The following is a 21,117-nucleotide window of genomic DNA, read 5'->3' as shown; positions in this document are numbered from 1 at the left end:
AAAAGCCAACACAAATCCTCTTTAGAGAGATATATCCTTAACCCAGGGCTCACAGGATTCTGATGGATAAATTTCTGCCTTAACATAGCCCAAAACAAAAGTAGAAAATAAAGTATAAAGTGACAAGACAAGAAACAAATATCAATCTACTGTGAACAAGACCCTTCAGAAGCAACATATACCAAAATTAGAGTCTCAAAACTTCAGTTAATGGAATTATAAGCAAAATACTAAGTATACTTGAAATTATTAATTAGTTAAAAGAATGACAGAAAAAGAATATATATATATATGTAAAACAATCACTTTGCTATACACCAGAAACTAACACATTGTAAATTAATTATACTTCAATAAAAAAATTTTTAATTTTTAAAAATTAGAAAAAAGAAAGGCTGACAACATGGGATAGAAACAAGATAGCATCACAAACGATAAAGCAAATTTGAAAAATATATGTATAGTACATCTATATCTAAATGTCAGTGAAATTTAAAACTCTGTGAAGGAGTTATTTTCAATAATACTAATTGAGATCATCACTTCCATCTGGATTGAAAGAATTGTTTCCTGGAATTTAACAGTTATTTAAACTGTCTCAAGAAGAGATAGGAGAAAATGAATTAAATCTGTGAAGGATGTTGACAAAGTTTCCAGAGAAATTCTCTCTTTACACTCTCCCAAACAAACAGACAAGAAAAAACACAAAACAACAAAAGATTCAGATATCTTAGTCAATTTTTCAATAGAAGTAAAGTACAAAGAGTTGATACTATTTAAATTGCTTCAGCCCCAGAGAAAGAAAATAAGCTTCCAAATTGCTTTTTAAATTTTTTTATTTTTTAATACAGTAGGCCCTTGCTGGTTATCTATTTTAAATATAGCAGTGTGTACATGTCAATCCCAAACTCCCAATCTATCCCTCCTTCTCACCCTTCCCCCATCGTAACCATAAGTTTGTTCTCTAAATCTGTGAGTCTGTTTCTGTTTTGTAACTGAGTTCATTTGTGTCATATTTTAGATTCCACATATAAGTGATATCACATGATATTTGTTTTTCTGTGTTGACTTCACTTAGTATGATAATCTCTAGGTACATCCATGTTGCTGCAAATGGCATTATTTCATTCTTTATATGGCTGAGTAATATTCCATTGCATATATGTATAACACATCCTCTTTACTCATTCATCTGTTGATGAACATTTAGGTTGTTTCCACATCTTGTAAATAAGTGGCTATTGTAAGTAGTGCTGCTATGCACAAAGGGGTGCATTTACCTTTATGAATTTTTGAAGCTTAGATAAATGGAACCGTACTGCATGCATGTTTTTGTGTCTTTCTCTTTCTCTCAAAAATATTGTTTTAAGACTCAGCCATGTTACTGAATCTTAATTCAGCTTAATTCGTTCATTTGCTTTGTTGTACACCTTGTTTTAATGTACCACAGCATATTCACCCATTCTACTATTAACAGACATGTGGATTGTTCATGACTTTGGGGTTTTAAATTATGCTGCTCTGAACTTTGATCCTGAATGTGTATGTATCCCAGTGATCACACACTTGAACTTCCAGGGAATATACTTAGGAGTAGGATTGCTGGTTCAGCATATTTTTGTTTCAATGTTACTAGAAAATGCCAAAATGCTTTCTTGTTTTCACTGCCTGCAGCAACATCTGAGAGTCCCCATTGCCATCTCTGTATCATGGAGAATGTGCTTGGTAATGTTGCAGTAACACCCAAATCTCAGTGGCATAAAACAACAAAGGTATTTTTCTCAAGCATGTTTCATGTCCATCACAGGAAGCTGTTGCATGATCATGGCAGAAATCTGGCTGATGGTGCAGGCTCTAACTGTAACATCACTATATCATATAACTTTTTACTTTTCTAGATATATATTGATGTCATCTACAAATAGAGATTATATTATTTCTTCCTTTCCAATTATTCTGCTTCTAGATGCTTTCTCTAATCTAACTGCATTGGTCTTTTATATATCTTGAGGCAATATTATTAGATGCATACAAATATAGAAATTTTTCATCATTAAGAAGCAAGCCAAGGTCAGCCACCTGCCCCACACTGGCAGCTGATGGTGGACAAATGAGCAAACTCGGCAACAAATTTTGTCAAATAATAATCACCTCAAACTTAAGGGATCTGTTAAAATAACAGCCATTTATATAACTCATTGATGTATGTTGGGCTCATTTGGTTGGGTTCTTTTGTCCTCAGCTGACCTTGTTTCTTTTAGCTGCTAAAGATAAGAGATGGGATTTTGTTTTTAAAAAGGATCACCTTGCATGCAGAATTTAGAGAGAATTTAGAGGGGCAAAAGGTGTTTCTCTCATCTCAATTTCCTCAGCCAGAAAAGAATGAGGCTCAGAAAAATGGAATCACTTGTGTAAGGTCACCAGGGAGGCTGGGGAGAGAGTCTGGTGCTGAATTCAAGTGTTTCGGGCTTGATATTCCCATAGCACCATAATCCCAGAAGGGAACCCCAAGATGTATTAAAAATATACCTTTGTGATTGTTCAAAATTAAAGGAATAATTCATCATGAGATCACAAGATGGCAAAAACCAAACAAAGGAGAAACATTGGGAAAGTGCTCAGTCAGCATGACCTCCACTCCAGAGTGCTTGGTAAAAATCCTTGGACTCCACTATACACTTTGATAGATGGCTGGGAACTGAGCTCTGAGCTTACAATCCTAAACCCACCAATTTTCTAGGATCAGCAAAATCCCTTATATGATTAAAAGTACAAAGCAGTAAGGGAAAATTGACAGTAACACAATAATTATGGGGGAATTTAACACCTCACTACACCAAATGGACAGATCATCTAGACAGAAAATTAATAAGGAAACACAAGCTTTAAATGACACAATAGACCAGAGAGATTTAATTGATATTTATAGGACATTCCATCCAAAAACAGCAGATTACACTTTCTTCTCAAGTGCACATGGAACATTCTCCAGGATAGATCACATCTTGGGCCACAAATCAAGCCTCGGTAAATTTAAGAAAACTGAAATTGTATTAAACATCTTTTTGAACCACAGTGCTATGAGATAAGATATTAATTACAGGGAGAAAACTGTAAAAAACACAAACATATGGAGGCTAAGTGATACACTACTAAATAACCAGAGATCACTGAAGAAATAAAAAAATACCTAGACAAATGACAATGAAAACACGATGATCCAAAACCTATGGGCTGCAGCAAAAGCAGTTCTAAGAAGGAAGTTTATAGCAATAAAATCCTAGCTCAAGAAACAAGAAAATTTTCAAAAAAACAATCTAACCCTATACCTAAATCAACTAGAGAAAAAGAACAAAGAAAACACAAAGTCAGTAGAAGGAAAGAAATCATGAAGACCAGAGCAGAAATAAATGAAATACAAACAAAGAAAACAGTATCAAAGATCAATAAAACTAAAAGCTGGTTCTTTGAGAAGATCAACAACCTTTAGCCAGGCTCATCAAGAAAAAGAGGGAGAGGAATCAAATCAATAAAATTAGAAATGAAAAAGAAGTAGTTACAATGGACAGTGCAGAAATACAAAGCATCGTAAGAGACTACTACAAGCAACTCTAGGACAAAAAAATGGACAACCTGGAAGAAATGGACAAATTCTTAGAAAGGTACAACCTTCCAAGACTGAAACAGGAAGAAATAGAAAATATGAACAGACCAATCACAAGTAATGAAATTGAAACTGTGATTTTAAATCTTCCAACAAAACAAAAGTCCTGGTCCAGATGGCTTCACAGATAAATTCTACCAAACATTTAGAAGAGCTAACACCCATCCTTCTCAAACCTCTCCAAAAATTTGCAGAGGAAGGAAGACTCCCAAACTCATTCTACACAGCCAAAATTACCCTGATACCAAAACCAGACAAAGATGTCACAAAGAAAGAAAACTACAGACCAATATCACTGATGAATATAAATGCAAAAATCCTCAACAAAATACTAGCAAACAGAATCCAACAACACATTAAAAGGCTCATACACCATGATCAAGTAGGGTTTATCCCAGGAATGCAAGGATTCTTCAATGTATGCAAATCAGTCAACGTGATACACCATATTAACAAATTGAAGAATAAAAACCATATGATCATCTCAATAGACGCAGAAAATGCTTTTGACAAAATTCAACACTCATTTATAATAATAATAAAAAAAAACTCTCCAGAAAGTGGGCATAGACAGAAACTACCTCAACATAATAAAAGTTATCTATGACAAACCCACAGCAAACATCATTCTCAATGATGAAAAACTGAAAGCATTTTCTCTTATATCAGGAACAAGACAAGGATGCCCACTCTCGCCACTATTATTCAACATAATTTTGGAAGTCCTAGCCATGGCAATCAGAGAAGAAAAGGAAATAAAAGGAATACAAATTGGAAAAGAAGTAAAACTGTCACTGCTTGCAGATGACATGATACTATACATAGAGAATCCTAAAAAATGCCACCAGAAAACTACTAGAGCTAATCAATGAATTTGGTAAAGTTTCAGGATACAAAAGTGATGCACAGAAATTTCTTGCATTCCTATACACTAACATCGAAAGATCAGAAAGGGAAATTAAGGAAACAAACTCATTCACCATTGCAACAAAAGGAATAAAATACCTAGGAATAAACCTACCTAAGGAGGTAAAAGACCTGTACTCAGAAAACTATAAGACACTGATGAAAGAAATCAAAGATGACACAAACAGATGGAGAGATATACCATGTTCTTTGATTGGAAGAATCAATATTGTGAAAATGACTATACTCCCCAAAGCAATCTACAGATTCAATGCAATCCCTATCAAATTACCAATGGCAATTTTTACAGAACTAGAATAAAAAAATCTTAAAATTTATATGGAGACACAAAAGACCCCAAAGAGCCAAAGCAATCTTAAGGAAGAAAAACAGAGCTGGAGGAATGAGGTTCCCTGACTTCAGACTATACTACAAAACTACAGTAATCAAGACTATATAAGTGGCACAGCTTCCACCATGAGGGCTTTGTGGCACAATAAATGCTACCAAATTAAAAAAAAAAAAAAAGACAGTATGTTGCTGGCACAAAAACCAAAATATAGATCAATGGAACAGGATAGAAAGCCGAGAGATAAACCCACACACATATGGCCACCTTATCTTTGATAAAGGAGGCAAGAATATACAATGGAGAAAAGACAGTGTCTTCAATAAGTGGTGCTTGGAAAACTGGATAGCTACATGTAAAAGAATGAAATTAGAACACTCCCTAACACCATACACAAAAATAAACTCAAAATGGATTAAAGACCTAAATTTAAGGCCAGACACTATAAAACTCTTGAGGGAAACATAGGCAGAGCACTCTATGACATAAATCACAGCAAGATCCTTTTTGACCCACCTCCTAGAGAAATGGAAATAGAAACAAAAATAAACAAATGGGATCTAATGAAACTTAAAATCTTTTGCACAGGAAAGGAAACCATAAATAAAACGAAAAGACAACCCTCAGAATGGGCAAAAATATTTGCAAATGAATCAATGGACAAAGGATTAATCTCCAAAATATATAAACAGCTCATGTCACTCAATATCAAGAAAAACAAACAACCCAATCCAAAAGTGGACAGACCTAAATAGACATTTCTCCAAAGAAAACATAGAAATGGCCAACAGGCACATGAAAAGCTGCTCAACATCACTAACTATTAGAGAAATGCAAATCAAAACTACAATGAGATATCACTTCACACCAGTTAGAATGGGCATCATCAGAAAATCTGCAAACAATAAATGCTGGAGAGGATGTCGAGAAAAGGGAACCCTCTTGCACTGTTGGTGGGAATGTAAATTGATACAGCCACTATGGAGAACAGTATGGAGGTTCCTTAAAAAACTAAAATAGAATTACCATATGACCCAGCAATCCCACTACTAGGCATATACCCAGAGAAAGCCATAATTCCAAAAGACACATGCACCCCAATGTTCATTGCAGCACTATTTACAATAGCCAAGACATGGAAGCAACTTAAATGTCCATCAACAGACATATGGATAAAGAAGATGTGGTACATATATACAATGGAATATTACTCTGCCATACAAAGGAATGAAATTGAGTCATTTTTAGAGATGTGGATGGACCTAAAGACTGTCATACAGAGTGAAGTTAGAAAGAGGAAAAACTAATATCGTATATTAACGTATATATGTGGAATCTAGAAAAATGATACAGATGAACCAGTTTGCAAGGCAGAAATAGAGACACAGATGTAGAGAACAAATATATGGACACCAAGGGGGGAAAGTGGGGTGTGGGCGGTGGGGGGGTGGGATGAACTGGAAGGTTGGGATTGACATGTATACACTGATATGTATAAAATAGATAACTAATAAGAACCTGCTGTAAAGCACAGGGAACTCCACTGTACAGTAGAAACTAACACAACATTGTAAAACAACTATACCCCAATTTATAAAAAAGTACAAAGCAGTCAGTTCACACAATGATTAAACCCTTAAACAGCAGAGTGAACCAAGCAGATGCCAAATCACTTCCAAACATATTTTAATTCTAGTTTTAGGCCACCAGCTGATTCATCGCATGAGATTTGATGTCACTTGACCTTTCTATCTTAATACCTTCATCAGAAAAATGAATAACCCCGAAGCAATGCATGATGATAACAAATGAACTGACAGATCTAAGAGAGAAATTTAAAACACGTGAAACTTCTTCCACTTGGCTGATGGGTTACTGTTGCCCTGGTGTCTCAAATAAACATCTAAAAAGCAGAGAGTTTTTCTAGAGCAAGAGATATGGAAGGGAAGAAAATGCCAAGTATTGTTGGGGGAGCATTTCTAACACTCTTTGAAGACAGGCAGAGAGTTAAAAAATCAGAACTGTTGGGCTCTACCCCACAGGCCTACAAGCCCTGTACTTGCCCAGCCTTAAGACCTAAGAAAGAGCCCAGAGTCAGTAACAGAGACATCAATGGTTTCATGGATGGGGGAGCTTACATGTCTGATGCTCCAAGTTCCTGGAGCAACATCCCCACCTTGTGCACTGAAGGCGGGCAGGACATGGCTGCGGTCTTCACTCCCTGGGGTAGGGGAATGTTGCCAGTTATAGGGGGAGTTGACGTCAGGTTGGCTCATCAGTTACCAGGGAAACTAGCAGAGGGGCATGCCTCTCACCACCCCTTTGATAAGCTATCATAGTGGAGATGTTCTGGTCTAAAGATTAGAACCATCACTAGCTGGGGCAGGGGCAAGTATGTAAGAAGGTCAGTCATGTGAGTAGGTGTAGGTGAAGCAGGCACTGGTTGAGCAGGGGATGTACAGAGAGCAAGAGAACAGCCATCTTGAGTGGCCTGATCATACAAAAACAAAAAGGAAATGTGTCAGCCCTATACATGGCAGGCAATTCCAGGGTGAAAACCCTTATGGTCTAAGGAGATGAATGGGCAGATATTATAAAAATGATGAGAAAGAGGCAAAAAGTGTGTACAGGAAGCCTATAGGATACAATAACTAATTCTTTCTTGGAGGGATAATCAGAGAAGTTTTCACAGAGGCAATGAGTGCTGAGCTAGACTTTGACACAGATAATGGACCTGGTACATAGTAGATGCCTATTAAATATTTTTCAAATAAATGAATTAAAGCCATTACCCACAGGAGTACCACCAAGAGCAAGAGCATGGATGGATGGAATATGGAATTTCCAGGAAACTACAAGTGATTTATTTAGTATTATTGCTCAAGTGAAGATCTGGAGGGAAAGAACAACTTCTATCATTGGTGAGGCTGGAGATGGATGCAAAGCCCAGATCTCTGAGGGCTTTCATGACATACTCAAGTTTTTGAGTGTGTCCTGTTGGATTTGGTCAGCTGTGGAAATCTGGAAACTGAATGCAAAAGGACATTTCAGGTGGAGACACTGTGATGGGCATGGAGATGCACCACCCAGATCCCCCTTCAATGAAGGGCTTATTGTACCAGCTGCTGGTGACAGAGGAAGGGGGCAGGGCACAACCTTTAAAAGAATGATAGCCATTGAGCATACGACATAAACTGGTTAGAATCAACTAGGTCCAAGATGGCAGATGAGTGACTTCTGCTAGACTTTGAGCCTCAGTATACGCTCATGGTAACACATCAGCACACTACATGACACACCCAAAGGCACCATGACAGTTCCAAGGCTGACCATAAAAGGTCAAAAAGTGGGTGGTGGCCCAGTTCCTGGAAATCCCCACCCCTTCCCCAAAATAGCTGGAATACTCCTCCCACTCATTAGCCTATGAAATTACCCACCCCTATAAAAACTGAAAACCCCATACCCTGACGCCTCTCACCTCCTGAGATGGCCCACACTCTGTCTGTGGGTTGTGTATCTCCCTGAATAAATCTTCTTTCACTTTACTATGGCTCACTCTTGGATTCTTTCCTGCAGAAAGCAAAAAACCCACACTTCATGGCTGTCCCAGGGACTCGCCTGAGGCCCAGGACATGACTATCTTCTGGCGCCCCACTCTCTTTCCTGCAACACTGGGGGTGCTGTTGGCAGACAGCCTTCAGCTGGGCCCCTGCAGGGTCTGCCACAGCTGCAGAGCTGCCTCACCCATGAGCAAGCCCTTCCTGGGGCAGCCCATATTGAACGGTCATGGGGGCAGGGGATACAGGCCCAACCATTCCACCTTGGGGCAACTGCTCTCTGTGGAGTTGGCCAGGATGTCATGAGAATTGTCCTGCATCACAGCCCAACTTCCCTGTTTCTCTCCCAGTCTTAGGGCCAGACCAGAATCCCCAGGGGTTGAGGGTGGGTGTGCATCTGAGGCAAGGAAGGAAATTCCATCCTTCTGTCTCAGCCCACCCTCCTTCCCTGTGGCTCTGACTTTTCAGGATTATCTGGTGGAAGCTAATGTTTGGGAATGAATGGAGTAAAGCAAAAGGAGCCCTAGTGTTGGGGTCAAAAGGAGTTCAAGTCCGGTTCCTATTATAGGTCTGGATCAAGCCACTTCACCCCTCTGAGAATGCGAAGAACAATAGGAAAAGTTGGGAAGAACAAGACAAACATCTGAGATTTAGTGGTGGAAGTGAGTAAATTCATGAGATAATATGGGAAAGTGCTTCATAAACTGTATATTCATCATTTCAATGAAAACTATCTAAAACATCTGATAATTGTTTCTGTCCCTTGGTCAGATTGTGTCTGTGCCTCAGGGTTTTTCAGGTAAACTTTCTGCGGGGGTCAGAGGAGCTCCATGGAAGGGTATACCACTGCCTTGTCAACGATGGGAGAACTGCAGTGGCCCCTGTAAGCACCCCAAGGATGGGAAGAACCAACACCCTTGAACGTGTCCTCTTACTATTGAAGTTTTGCCTTTGCATCCCCAACCCCAGGACATAGGAAGGGCAGGGTAGAAGTGAGAAGTGGAAAATAGATCCTAGCTCAAATTACATCCCATCCTCAGGATGGATAAGCTTGGTCCCTTTATGCCCAGGCAGCTGAGGCCATGCTTAAAACAGAAATGCATACACACCCCGGCAGATGAGCAGCTCTGCTGGGCTAAAGGGAGACCTGCTGTTTCTTTCCCATCACATAGATGTTTTAGCCAAAATTGGTTACCATGTAGTATGTTAAGGAAGAAAAAAAAAACAGTATCCTAGGCATTAGAAAAAATCTGGGTTATACCAAAATGGTTACCTTTGTGAGAAAAGATGATAGGTGATAGTTATTTCTTCCATGTGCATTTCTGTGTTTTATGAATTTATTACCATAAACACACAGTTATCCTTTTGTAATCAGATAAAATTTTGTGATCAGATAAAATTGTCATAACAATAGATTAAAATTATCATGTTTCTATGATCAAGCTTGTTCCCACTCCATTTGCAGTGTCAATGGGCTGAAAGGAGGAACAAAGAAATTCTAGAAAGCACAGCTTTCATTACTAAACCAGGAACTTGCTAGAAAGCAAGCTCCACTCTGGATACCTAGGGACAACCACAAGCTGCTGGTGATCTGTCATGGACCAGATGTTTGTGTCCCCCCAAAATTTGTATGTTGATGCCCTAACCTCCAATGTGACTGTATTTGTATTTGGAGATATGGCCTTTAGGAGGTAATTAAGGTTAAATGAGGCCATAATGGTAGGGCCCTAATCCTATAGGATTAGTCTCCTTATAAGAAGAGTCAACAGGCAATGACTTCTATCTGTGTCTCTGTTTCTTTCTCCACACAGGAAAGGCTATTTGAGGACATAGTGAGAAGGCAGTTGTCTGTAGCCAAGGAAGAGAGCTCTCACCAGGAACAAAATGGCCAACAGCTTGATCTAGAACTTGTAGTCTCCAGAGCTGTGAGTAATAAATTTCTGTGCTTTAAGCCACCGAGTCTATGTATTTTGTCATGGCAGCCTGAGCTAATACATGAATGCTCCAGAGGCCCAGCTCAAGGCACCCTCAATACCTGGTAGCTCTAGAATTCAATGTAGTTCAGTTTTGACCTGATGCTGAATATAAGTTCAGAGGCCTGGAGAACTGAGCTTTGAGCCTGAAGCTCTTGCAAAATTACAATCATCCTCACTATCTATTGGGTTGGCCAAGAAGTTCGTTCAGGCTTTTCCAGACGATGTTATGGAAAAACCCAAACGAATTTTTTGGCCAAGGCAATATTGCAAAATATTTTATCCAGGGTGAACCTAGACCCTTAGTTCCATATATGTATTGACAAGATCAGCCTGAATTGTTGAATCACCAAGTTTTGGAGGATAAGAGTCATTGTAGTTGATGTCAAAGGATCCATCCCATAGCAAACTCACAGCTGTTTCCTCTCCATCAACTGTTATTTCACAAAGTATAACACAGATCGCAGTGAGTGGTATCATACATGGTCTCACACCAAGTGATTTAATCTAGAATGCCTTTATTTTTACACTAGGTAGTAAGGATGAACTTCACATTAGATGTCCCCTTTTCTAACAGGCTCAGCGGCCATGGCTCACGGGCCCAGCCGCTCCACGGCATGTGGAATCTTCCCAGACTGGGGCACGGACCCGTGTCCCCTGCATCAGCAGGCGAACTCTCAACCACTGTGCCACCAGGGAAGCCCTTCCATGTTCTTTTAATGATAATAAAGGAAATCAAGTTTCAACTCATTTCCAAATTAGGTTTTACTTACAATGTCAAGAAAATTTCCTTTTTGCTATAATGCCAAGAAAATTTTTAGGTAAGGTCAAGTTCAAGTTTCTTTTTCATTCAATTTTAAATCATTGAAAGAACTTCCAGGAAAGTTTTGGTTCCTTTTCAAAACTACTAGATTGCAGTCTTACAAATCATCTGGCCAAGCTCTCTCTGGCAGGAAAAACTTCACAGGGTGAGGAATCCTACTTCTGAGGTTGTGGCATGGGCTTCATTGCTTATGAGTTGAGTGGCACTGTCTCAGGAAAGTTTATCTCCATTTCATGAATTATTAAACAGAGGCAGAAGCACTGACGCTCTGCCTGCCTCTATAGGGGAGTTGGAACACACTGAGCCTCACATTCTCCCTTGGTCTCGAATTGGTTGGCATTGCCCCTGCAGCCGCTATACCAGAACTGTCGGCAAGCCTGTTCCTTTTCATTATAGGACCATTTCAGGAAATAATCCTGGCACTCACTTTCCATTGGATCCAGGGAACAAGGACCTACAAGAAAATGAATGCAGAGACAGCTGAATTTCCTGCATGAGCATGACAGAAAAGAAACAATGGTTTGGCATTCCAGACCTAAAAATGAAGCCTAACCTCACCAAAAACTGGCTCTGTGACCTTCAGCAAGTAACTTACCCTCTCTGAGCCTCAATTTCCTCCATCATAAAAACAATATTAAAAAAAAAAACTATATCACAAGTTTGTTGTAAGGTGTCACAAAACACACATGAAAGGGGCAATACAGTTAGAGCTATTATTTTGCACAGTGTCTAGTATATGGCACATACACCAATGTGTAATGAGTAAATGAATGAAACAATAAAGCTTTCCTCAATAAAATGCTAGCAAACCAAATTCAACAGCACATTAAAATCACCATATACCATGATCAAGTGGGATTTCTCCCTGGGATACAAGGATGTTTCAACATATACAAATCAATAAACATGATCATCACATTAATAGAATGAAGGATAAAAATCATATGATCATCTCAATAGATGAAGAAAAGGCATTTGACAAAATTCTAGAGAACTACTCACTTGCTTATTATGCTTATTTCCCTCTTTATTTCAAACAGTCTTAATCTTTTGCCTAATCCCCAAATGTTCCAGCCTTCTAATGTTCTAAGCAAATCCAGCTAATTTATTATTTACTGTACGCTGACACTAGCCCAAGAAGTTAAGCTATCTATTAAAAGAAAAACATGATGTTCCTTGAAAATAGCATTGAGAATAAACAAGTTACAACAAGAGCAAGATCTGGAATGCCTATTTTAAATTGTAAATCAGACATGAATTTACCCAGGTCTATATCCTCTGCCTTCTATGTAGAACAGATCTCCTTGGGCACACTCTATATCAGAGAAAAATATTCTTGTCTTGGGTCGGCCCTACAGCACAGAATGATGATATCTTCCAAATAGTTTCCCCTGGGCCTTCTAAGCACTCCCAAATAAAGAGGACATCATTTTCAGAAAGCAATTCATGGTCCATTTGCAGAAAGTTGCCTACCCATCTCCCATTAGTATAATCAGCACAGACCAGTTTTCTTGAAGGGTTGACCAGATGTGCTGGACCTCAGAGAATGAGATACATTCATGGGAATTGTCTTCTGCCTTGAACAAGCACATCAGAACTGGCCTGTTTCATGACTCCATGGAGGGTGTAAGACAGCAAGCAGTGAGAGCCCAGGAGAAGAAGCCAGAGCAAATGCTTCTCCAAAAATGTGGTGGGAGTAGGGAGGTGTCAACAGAAAAACACTCCAGTGGTGACCTTTTGACTTGACTCTGTATGTTCAACAAATGGATTTGGGGCTCAGCAATCAGCTGGCACCAACCTCTACCATTACAAACTGATTCCAAATGGACAAGCCAAGGACTAGTTTAAACAAAGCACTCACTTTTCCTAGTGACACTTTATGGTTTTGGTCTTTAGAAGCCCCACCCTTGCCTTTAGTCTGAGAGATAATCAAACAGGGGTTGCTTCTTCTAGATTATACTTCTTAGGGCAGCACTGTCCAGTAGAACTTACTGCCATGAGGGAAATGTTCTATATCTGCCCTGTCCAATACAGTAGCCACTGCTCATGTGGCTGCTGGGCATTTGAAATGTGGCTACTGCAGCCAAGGAACTAAATTTTTCATTTGATACCATTTCAAATTATTGAAATTGAAATGGAAATAGCCAGTGTTGTACAGCTATAGGTGAGTAAATCCTTACTGCTTTGAACTAATTATCTCCAAGGTGTTCTTTGTAACCTAACACTCAGACTCTTAATTTTTTTTATCAGTATGATATGGTATCAGGGGACATTTCACCCACACAATTAATATCCTCCAATTTTACATTTGGCATTATTTTTACCATGAGTATTAACTTTTGCCTTTTCGGAAGAATGCTGCAGCAGGGTCAGTTTTACTGAAACAAGTCCACGGAATCCAGGAAGGAAAGAAAGAAAAGTGGGGAGAGAGAGAAGAGAGCTGGAAAGGTATGGAAAGCAGTGACAGGGAAACTGCTGTTTTGCCGAGGCCAGTTCTCTCTCCTGATGTACGTCTTATAACATAGCCCTATTGGGAGGAGAAAACCACAAAATAGATCTGTGCACTCTGGAGATGACACTGAAATTGAAAATATATCAAGATCAGCCTGGCTGCTGGGAAGAGAGAGGACATTCATTTAATTCTTCACTAATAGATGCAGCAAAATGTGTCAGAACTCCAGCAGAACTCGGCCTGAGATGCAAGGGCACGGGGTGGCTGTGGGAGCTCAACACTACTTGGCGCCAGAGATGACTCCAAGTCCGGGTAACACTGGCCTGAGCAGTAAAAGATGAGCAGATGTGGTCCAGATGGACGCTGTGGAGAGGATGCAGAGACAGGCAGGTGAGGGGAACGATGGCATGGGGACATGGGGTAAATACCAGGGTAGAAAGGCTACTGCAATAGCATGAAAAGTGTATGCAGGCCAGTGGCAGCCAGTGAGACCCTCAGGACCACACAGAAGCCCTCGTGCTCTACCCAGGCACCCAAACATGATCTCGTGACAATGGGGGAACCACCGATGAAGAGAAATCACATGGCCAGATCTGCATTTTAGAAAAAATATTATGGTCTTCAGAATGCAATTGGGAAAAGGACAAAGTGGAAGAAACAAGACCAGTTAGAAGGCACTGCAATTACATTTGAGGTGGATGGCAGGGTATGAAGACGGAAGATGTGGAGAAGGGGATGGGTCTGAGGGATGCTGAGGAGGGTGCCACGCCAAGATCTTGTTCCCAGTTGGGGGTGCAGGTGGGGAGCAGAGAACAACTAGTGATGTGTGGGCTTGGCTTTCCATCTCTGGGCCAGTGTGGTTCCTTCCAGTAAAGGAATAAAAGGAGAGAAGTTTCCATGGGAAAGTCAAGGCCAGTCTGCTTAACTGGGTTTGAGATGACTGTGGGCATGTCCAATGATGTAGTCTGGAGGATAGCTGAACATTCTGGTCTGCAGCTCTGTAGAGAGTTAAAGGTGGAAGACATGGATTTCAAGTCATTTATACAGAGGGGATAGTTGAAGTCACAGTAGGAAAAGTTGCCTGGTAGTGTGTGTAGACGGCTTTCAGACAGGACCTAGGGAAGGCATTGTGGACTTACCATGAAATTAATGAAGCCTAAGCTTCAGGGCCCCTTATGTGCATATACCTCTTCTAAATAAATATTTACTTTCATCCTTAATTTCAATGATTTTATATTCTTTTCCTTACAGAGGGCCCCCTAAGTTGTATGAACTTCAGGCTCCATAAAAGCTGGATCCCCCTATGAGGATGGACCTGGGGAGAGGAGCTCACAAAGATGGGCTGGTCAGAAGTGGAAGAAAAGATAATGAAGTTGTCTCTGAAATGCAAATTGAAACTACAGTGAGGTACCACCTCACACTGGTCAGAATGGCCATCATTAAAAAGTCTACAAATAACAAATGCTGGAGAGGGTGTGGAGAAAAAGGAACCCTCCTACACTGTTGATGGGAATGGAAATTGATGCAGCCACTATGGAGAACAGTATGGAGGTTCCTCAAAAAACTAAAAATAGAGTTGCCATTTGATTCTGCAATCCCACTCCTGGGCATATATCTGGGCAAAAATATAATTCAAAGAGATACATGCACCCCAATGTTCATAGCAGCACTATTCAGAATAGCCAAGACATGGAAGCAACCTAAATATCCATCAACAGATGAATGGATAAAGAAGATGTGGTACATATATACAATGGAATGCTACCCAGCCAAAAAAAAGAATGAAATAATGCCATTTGCAGCAACATGGATGGACCTAGAGATTATCATGCTAAGTGAAGTCAGTCAGACAAAGACAAATACCACATGATATCACTTATATGTGGAATCTAAAATATGACACAAATGAACTTATCTACAAAACAGAAACAGACTCACAGATGTACAGAACAGACTTGTGGTTGCCAAGGCTGGGTGTGGGGTGTGAGAGAGGGATGGATTGTGAGCTTGGGATTAGTAGATGCAAACTATTATATATAGAATGGATAAACAACAAGATCCTACTGTATAGCACAGGGAACTATATTCAATATCCTGTGATAAATCATAATGGAAAAGAATATGAAAAAGAATATATATATATATATATATACACACATTGTATATATATATATATACACACATTGTTTTTCATATTCTTTTCCATTATGGTGTGTATATATACACATTCCTTGTGTGTGTGTGTGTGTGTGTGTGTGTGTGTGTGTGTGTGTGTGTGTTGGGTTGGCCAGAAAGTTCGTTCAGGTTTTCCATTAGCTGTTTTGGAAAACCCAAATGAACTTTTTAGCCAACGCTGTATATATATATATATATATATACACATACATATAACTGAGTCACATTGCTGTACAGCAGAAATTAACAGAACATTGTAAATCAACTATACTTCAATAAGAAAAATAAAAAATAAATTTTAAAAAGGATGTTGTCTCTGAAGCCAAGATAGAACAGAGCTTGAAGACGAAGGCCATGGGCAACAGTGGCCCAGGTCCGAGTCACTCCAGTCAGCGAGGTCTGACAGAGCTCTGTGGTCCTTCTTGGCATTCAGTACACCCTTGAAGACAAGAGAGAGCTCCTTCCTCTGACTGGAGGGCAGGGAGGAAGGCTGTGGGCAACACAGGGAGTTGCAGGAGCTTGCACTTGGCTACCTTTATTTCTGAAAAACAAAGTGCTAGAGGAGGAGATGTGAGGAGGTGGTGAAGGCTGAGGACGGCTTCAGGATGCAACCGGAGAGGGAGCCGACCAGAGCCAAGGAGCAGAGCACGTGGGAAATGCTGAAAACCTTCAAGCCCCCTTGAGTATGATTGGATTCAACCACCTGGAAGCTCTCTTTCATCCCACTGGCCTTGATTTGGAGGGAAAGATTCCTTCAGGCCGTGCTTCTCACTCTCGGTTGCTCAGTGGAATCACTGAGTCAGTCAGTCCCACACTAGGAGATTCTGATTGAATTGGTCTGGGATGAGGTCTGGGCATTGAGAATGTTTAAAGATTGCCAGATGATTCTAATTTACAGCCAAAGTAATCCTTAGTATACTTGGCATACATTATATACCAAAAACATAACAGTCAACAAGAGAAGTTTTTCTGTGTTTAATGTTTAGCCTAAGGAAGTGAAATGTTACTGTCCCTGCTGGGAGTGCCTATTCCTGTGTCTGTCTGGTTTTTTTTCTTTCCTTTGGATATGTGTTTGCTTTGGAATCTAAGAGATAGGACATATCAGCATCTTAACAGCTAACTTGTATGTTTACTGTGTGGCAAGCATAAGAATTATCAAGTTTTATTCTCAAAACAACCCCATGAGGTAGGCAGTCACATAATCCCCACTTTACAGATCAGAAAACTGAGCCACAGAGAGATTAAAATAGCTGTTCCATAGCCACCTAGATAAGAGCACGAGAGAGAGAAACATATAGCACATCCAAAAACCTCTGGGTGGTGACCTCCCATTTAATCTAAGCAGGACTGACCACGCCACTCACTAGAAAGTCTCTCAGCTATCTTTTCCCTGCCTTTTAGAAACTTCAGCATCAAATCCCACCATATCTCTTTCTAATGTGTTTACTGTTTGGCTTAATTTGTTGATCACACATAAGAGGTGGCAATGGCATTGGCTGTAATCCAAAATCTATGCTACAGTTGTTTTACATGGATCCAAAATGTTCCTTAAACTTGGTCAGAACACACGTGGCCACTTATAGATGAAGGAGCCTTCTACAAGCTAGAGCATTTTCCCTCAAGGTCAGAAGTGCGTTCACCACTTCTACAATAGGTCATTGCTTCTCCACAAGGAAGTACAGACACTGCATGGGGTGAGACTCTGTAACACCCCCTGAGACAGCTTCCGTTAGCTCCAGTTTTACACTCAGATAAAAGTCAGTCTTCGTATGTTTCCTTAAACAAGTTTCTTTAGCTGCATACATGAATCTGCATTTGCAAGGAAAGCTTGTAAAAAGCCAAAGTCTGCATGCTAACACAGTGCACAGGAAATTTTTTTTATGCTAAAGATTTTAAAAAGTAAATACAACCCAAGAAGCAAGGAGTAGTTGGGTTTTTACCAAAGGCAGTGCCCAAATTTCTTTCTTTTCCTGTTTCTTTTGGTTTTGTGGGCTTTTCTTGTTCATTTTCTTCAGCATCATAGCCACTCTTTTCATAGTTTTTGAGTGCTTCTTGCTGAGTGAAAGATGTCATCGTGGCTTTTCTATTTTCCTCTAGAAAAGAGCCTGTTGCTTCGAGTGTTTCCAAATCATCAGCAAGGCCAGATTTGCCAAACTGGCGCTTGGGCAACCTGCATGGAAACAAAAAAACATGAGAATGAGGGGGCGAGTCCCACCTGGTGTCACTGGGCACGGGAGTTTCAGGCTTGGGTATTTCCTGATGACTTCGTTACCACATCAGCTGTTGTCCTAGGTTTGCAGAGGTGTTGGGACAGGTATCAGAATAATATGTTTAGCATTATCAACTTTACTGCTGGGATACGGGTTTAGAGGATAGGTAATGCAGTGGAATCGAAAATCGTTATTGTTTGCTCTAATACACTTACGTGATCTTTGAATTATTTTATTGGCCCTTTATTACTCTTAATATTGAAAAATAAGAAAAGAAAAACCAAACCATGTCAGAGTTGTCAAACACAGGAGCATCTGGGTCCCAATGGTTGGAGTCAAGTCAAGGATTGGCTTGTCTGTGACCTAAGGGAGACAGTTCCCCACAGGGGACAGAGCCCAGCCCTGCCCTCAGCCTACCTCTTGACAGACAGGATGGGTTGCAGCAAGGTGTCCCCTCGGCTCGGGCCTCCACACTCTTCAATGAGCTCTGGGGGTGGGTACTGGTTTGTTCCACCTAAAAATAAAATAAAATATCAAATCAAATCAAATAAAGTGTAAAATATGAAACTCAACAATAAAATGAAGTGAAAAAATGAAGTAAAATAAAGCATAAAGGACCATTAAGACATAAAACTTAAGACACAAAATAAAATCAAGTAAAGCATAAAATAAAGTAAAATATACAATAAAACAAAATAAAGAGTAACAAGATAAAATACAAAATCAAAAAAAATCCATTGACATAAAATCAAAAAATGTAAATTCAAACAAAGCATAAAATAAATACAAAAATAAAAGCAAATAAAATACAAGCAAAATAAGAGAATAAAATGCATCCTATTGTATAAGCAATATAAAATAAAATAGCATAAAAGAATAGAACGATATGAAATACAACCTACTGTAATGAAACTTAAAAAATAAACTGAAATTAAAACAGACTAAAAAACTAATCCTTTAGCCACCATCTCCCTCAAAGAAGCACTAGGCCATCAGCCAGCTATTCTCCCCTCCATCTTTTGCAAAGGTAAGGAATCTAAAGTTCAGGGTGGTCCACTGACCTTTCTAGATTCACACAGCTCATTAGTGGCAAAGCTTGGACTAGAACCAATTCATTAACATCCATACCTCTCAAGTTACAGAAGCACAAATGCTATGTCTCTACTTCTAAGATGTCCATCAGACTCCCTTTATTCCTTCAGTGACAAATGGACAGATGTTCCTCAAGGATCCCAACAGGGCTGTCACACCCGCTTATAAACTGAGAAACAGAAACTAATGTCTCCCAGCAAGGAGGACAATAAGGCCTCCCATGTCACAAGGAGGCACCCCACACATGAGTTGTTGTGGACTATGCACAGCTGGACAAAGCCCAAGACAAACTCCTGCAAATGTGACCAGCATAATACCCACCCCCAATCCTAAGCATCTCCATCATCATGCTAGGGATATAGATTTGGCACCAGTTGCCCATGAACTTGGTTCAACTGGAAGTGAGGCTACTAGAACAGGATGCAGGGAAGAATTTTGGCCAAGCTTCACTGTCATTGTGCCCTTCACTGGTGGCTTCATCTAGCCAACCTGAGGTGGGAGACCCTGGACTTCTGTCCTGTCTCCCTCACTTCCTGGCAAGTCCCTGAAGACCCTTGCTACTCAAAGTGTGGTAATCAGCATCAACCAGGAGCCTGTTAAAAATGCAGATTCTCCACTTTGCTGCAGCAGAAATTAAACACAACATTGTAAATCAACTGCACGTCAATAAAAAATTTTTTAAATGCAGACTCTCAGGCCCCAGCTCAGACCCATTGAGTCAGAATCCAAATTTTAACTAGATCCCCAGGAAATGCATGTGCATGTTAAAATCTGAGAAACACTGTTCTATAGCACTAGATTCTGAAACACTGGATACAGCAATAACAGTAACAATGTCTTATGGGTATACAGCAGTGGTGCTTTCATGCAGTTATTTGAACGTAGGCTTCACAAATAGAGAAGAGACTGTAATCCTCATTCTGGTAAATGAGAAAATCAAAAGGTTTGGTGGAAACCTGAGGCCTCCCAGCCATCAGACAAGAAACCAACGTTAGGCTTGGCAGTGTCAGGGCAACATAGCTCAGGGTTTTCAGGAAGTGGTGTGCTCCCTGGGGGCTCCCTCAGAGAATTCGGGGCTGCCTACACCTCAGCAAGATTGAAGGTGCAATGGGCACCCATTCACCCATATGCCAGGCTCTGTACGTTCCTCTCCCCACCCAGCATCCCCAGGGCTCCCCAACTGCTCACTTTTTAGGAGGTTCAGGAAGGCCTGCGTGAAGCCCCGGCCATAGGCCACCTCCACGTCTGAGAGCCCCTCAAGGTGCAGCAGGTGCTGTTCGGAGGGGCCGCTGGCCACATGGGTCCCCATGCCCAGGCCCAAGGCCAGCACAGAGTGATGCCTTTGCACTTGGCCTCCAGGGACAGAGTCCTTAGCTTCTCCCGATCCCAGCTGCTGGTCTCACTGGCCACGATGGTAGAGAGGACCTGCACTTTCCTGGGCAGCAGGGCCGCCAGGAGCACCTTCTCCAGTGTCCACTCCAAGGCATGGCCCAGAGCCGGGGCTCCCCACAGGGGGTGGTCCATGGCCTCGCAGACATGCCTCTGCATCCGGCGGCCATGCGAGGTCAGGTGGAAGCCCTTGCGCACAGGTGGCCGCCCTGTGCCCAGCCAGAAGTGGGGAGTCGTGTGTGTTACCAGGGCCATGCGGGCCCCGCAGGGGGACACGCTCGGCTGCGCAGCCACCTCCAGGTCGTCAAGCATGGTGTCCACCAGAGTCAAGGCTGTGCGGTAGAGGCCGTTGCCCACGCCGACGGAGCTGTCCACCACGAAGGCCACGTCCGCGTCCACGGCCAGCGGCCTGGGCTCGCCCAGCCCGCACTTCGGGTCCGGGCTGCACTGATCTGCGGAGGAGAGGCAGGGAGAGGCGGGGTTACCACGCGTCCTTTCCCTTCCCATGGACACACAATTCCAGGTGC

General features: G+C 41.0%; 1 protein-coding gene across 1 annotated transcript in view; it reads right to left on the bottom strand.

Moving 5' to 3' along the window:
- Window positions 1–7,926: 7,926 nt before the first annotated feature.
- The window catches only part of LOC103088616 (collagen alpha-4(VI) chain-like), a 136,010-nt gene continuing 122,819 nt past the window's right edge, over window positions 7,927–21,117 (bottom strand). Inside the window, 6 exon segments of the mRNA XM_007470646.1 lie at window positions 7,927–8,075; window positions 11,583–11,726; window positions 17,927–18,069; window positions 18,527–18,623; window positions 20,390–20,533; window positions 20,536–21,042. Coding sequence (XP_007470708.1) covers window positions 7,927–8,075; window positions 11,583–11,726; window positions 17,927–18,069; window positions 18,527–18,623; window positions 20,390–20,533; window positions 20,536–21,042 — 1,184 coding nt within the window.

The sequence above is a fragment of the Lipotes vexillifer genome, unplaced genomic scaffold, assembly GCF_000442215.2.
Source record: "Lipotes vexillifer unplaced genomic scaffold, Lipotes_vexillifer_v1.1 scaffold418, whole genome shotgun sequence".
Taxonomy (NCBI): domain Eukaryota; kingdom Metazoa; phylum Chordata; class Mammalia; order Artiodactyla; family Lipotidae; genus Lipotes; species Lipotes vexillifer.
This window is presented reverse-complemented; position numbering and strand designations above follow the sequence as displayed.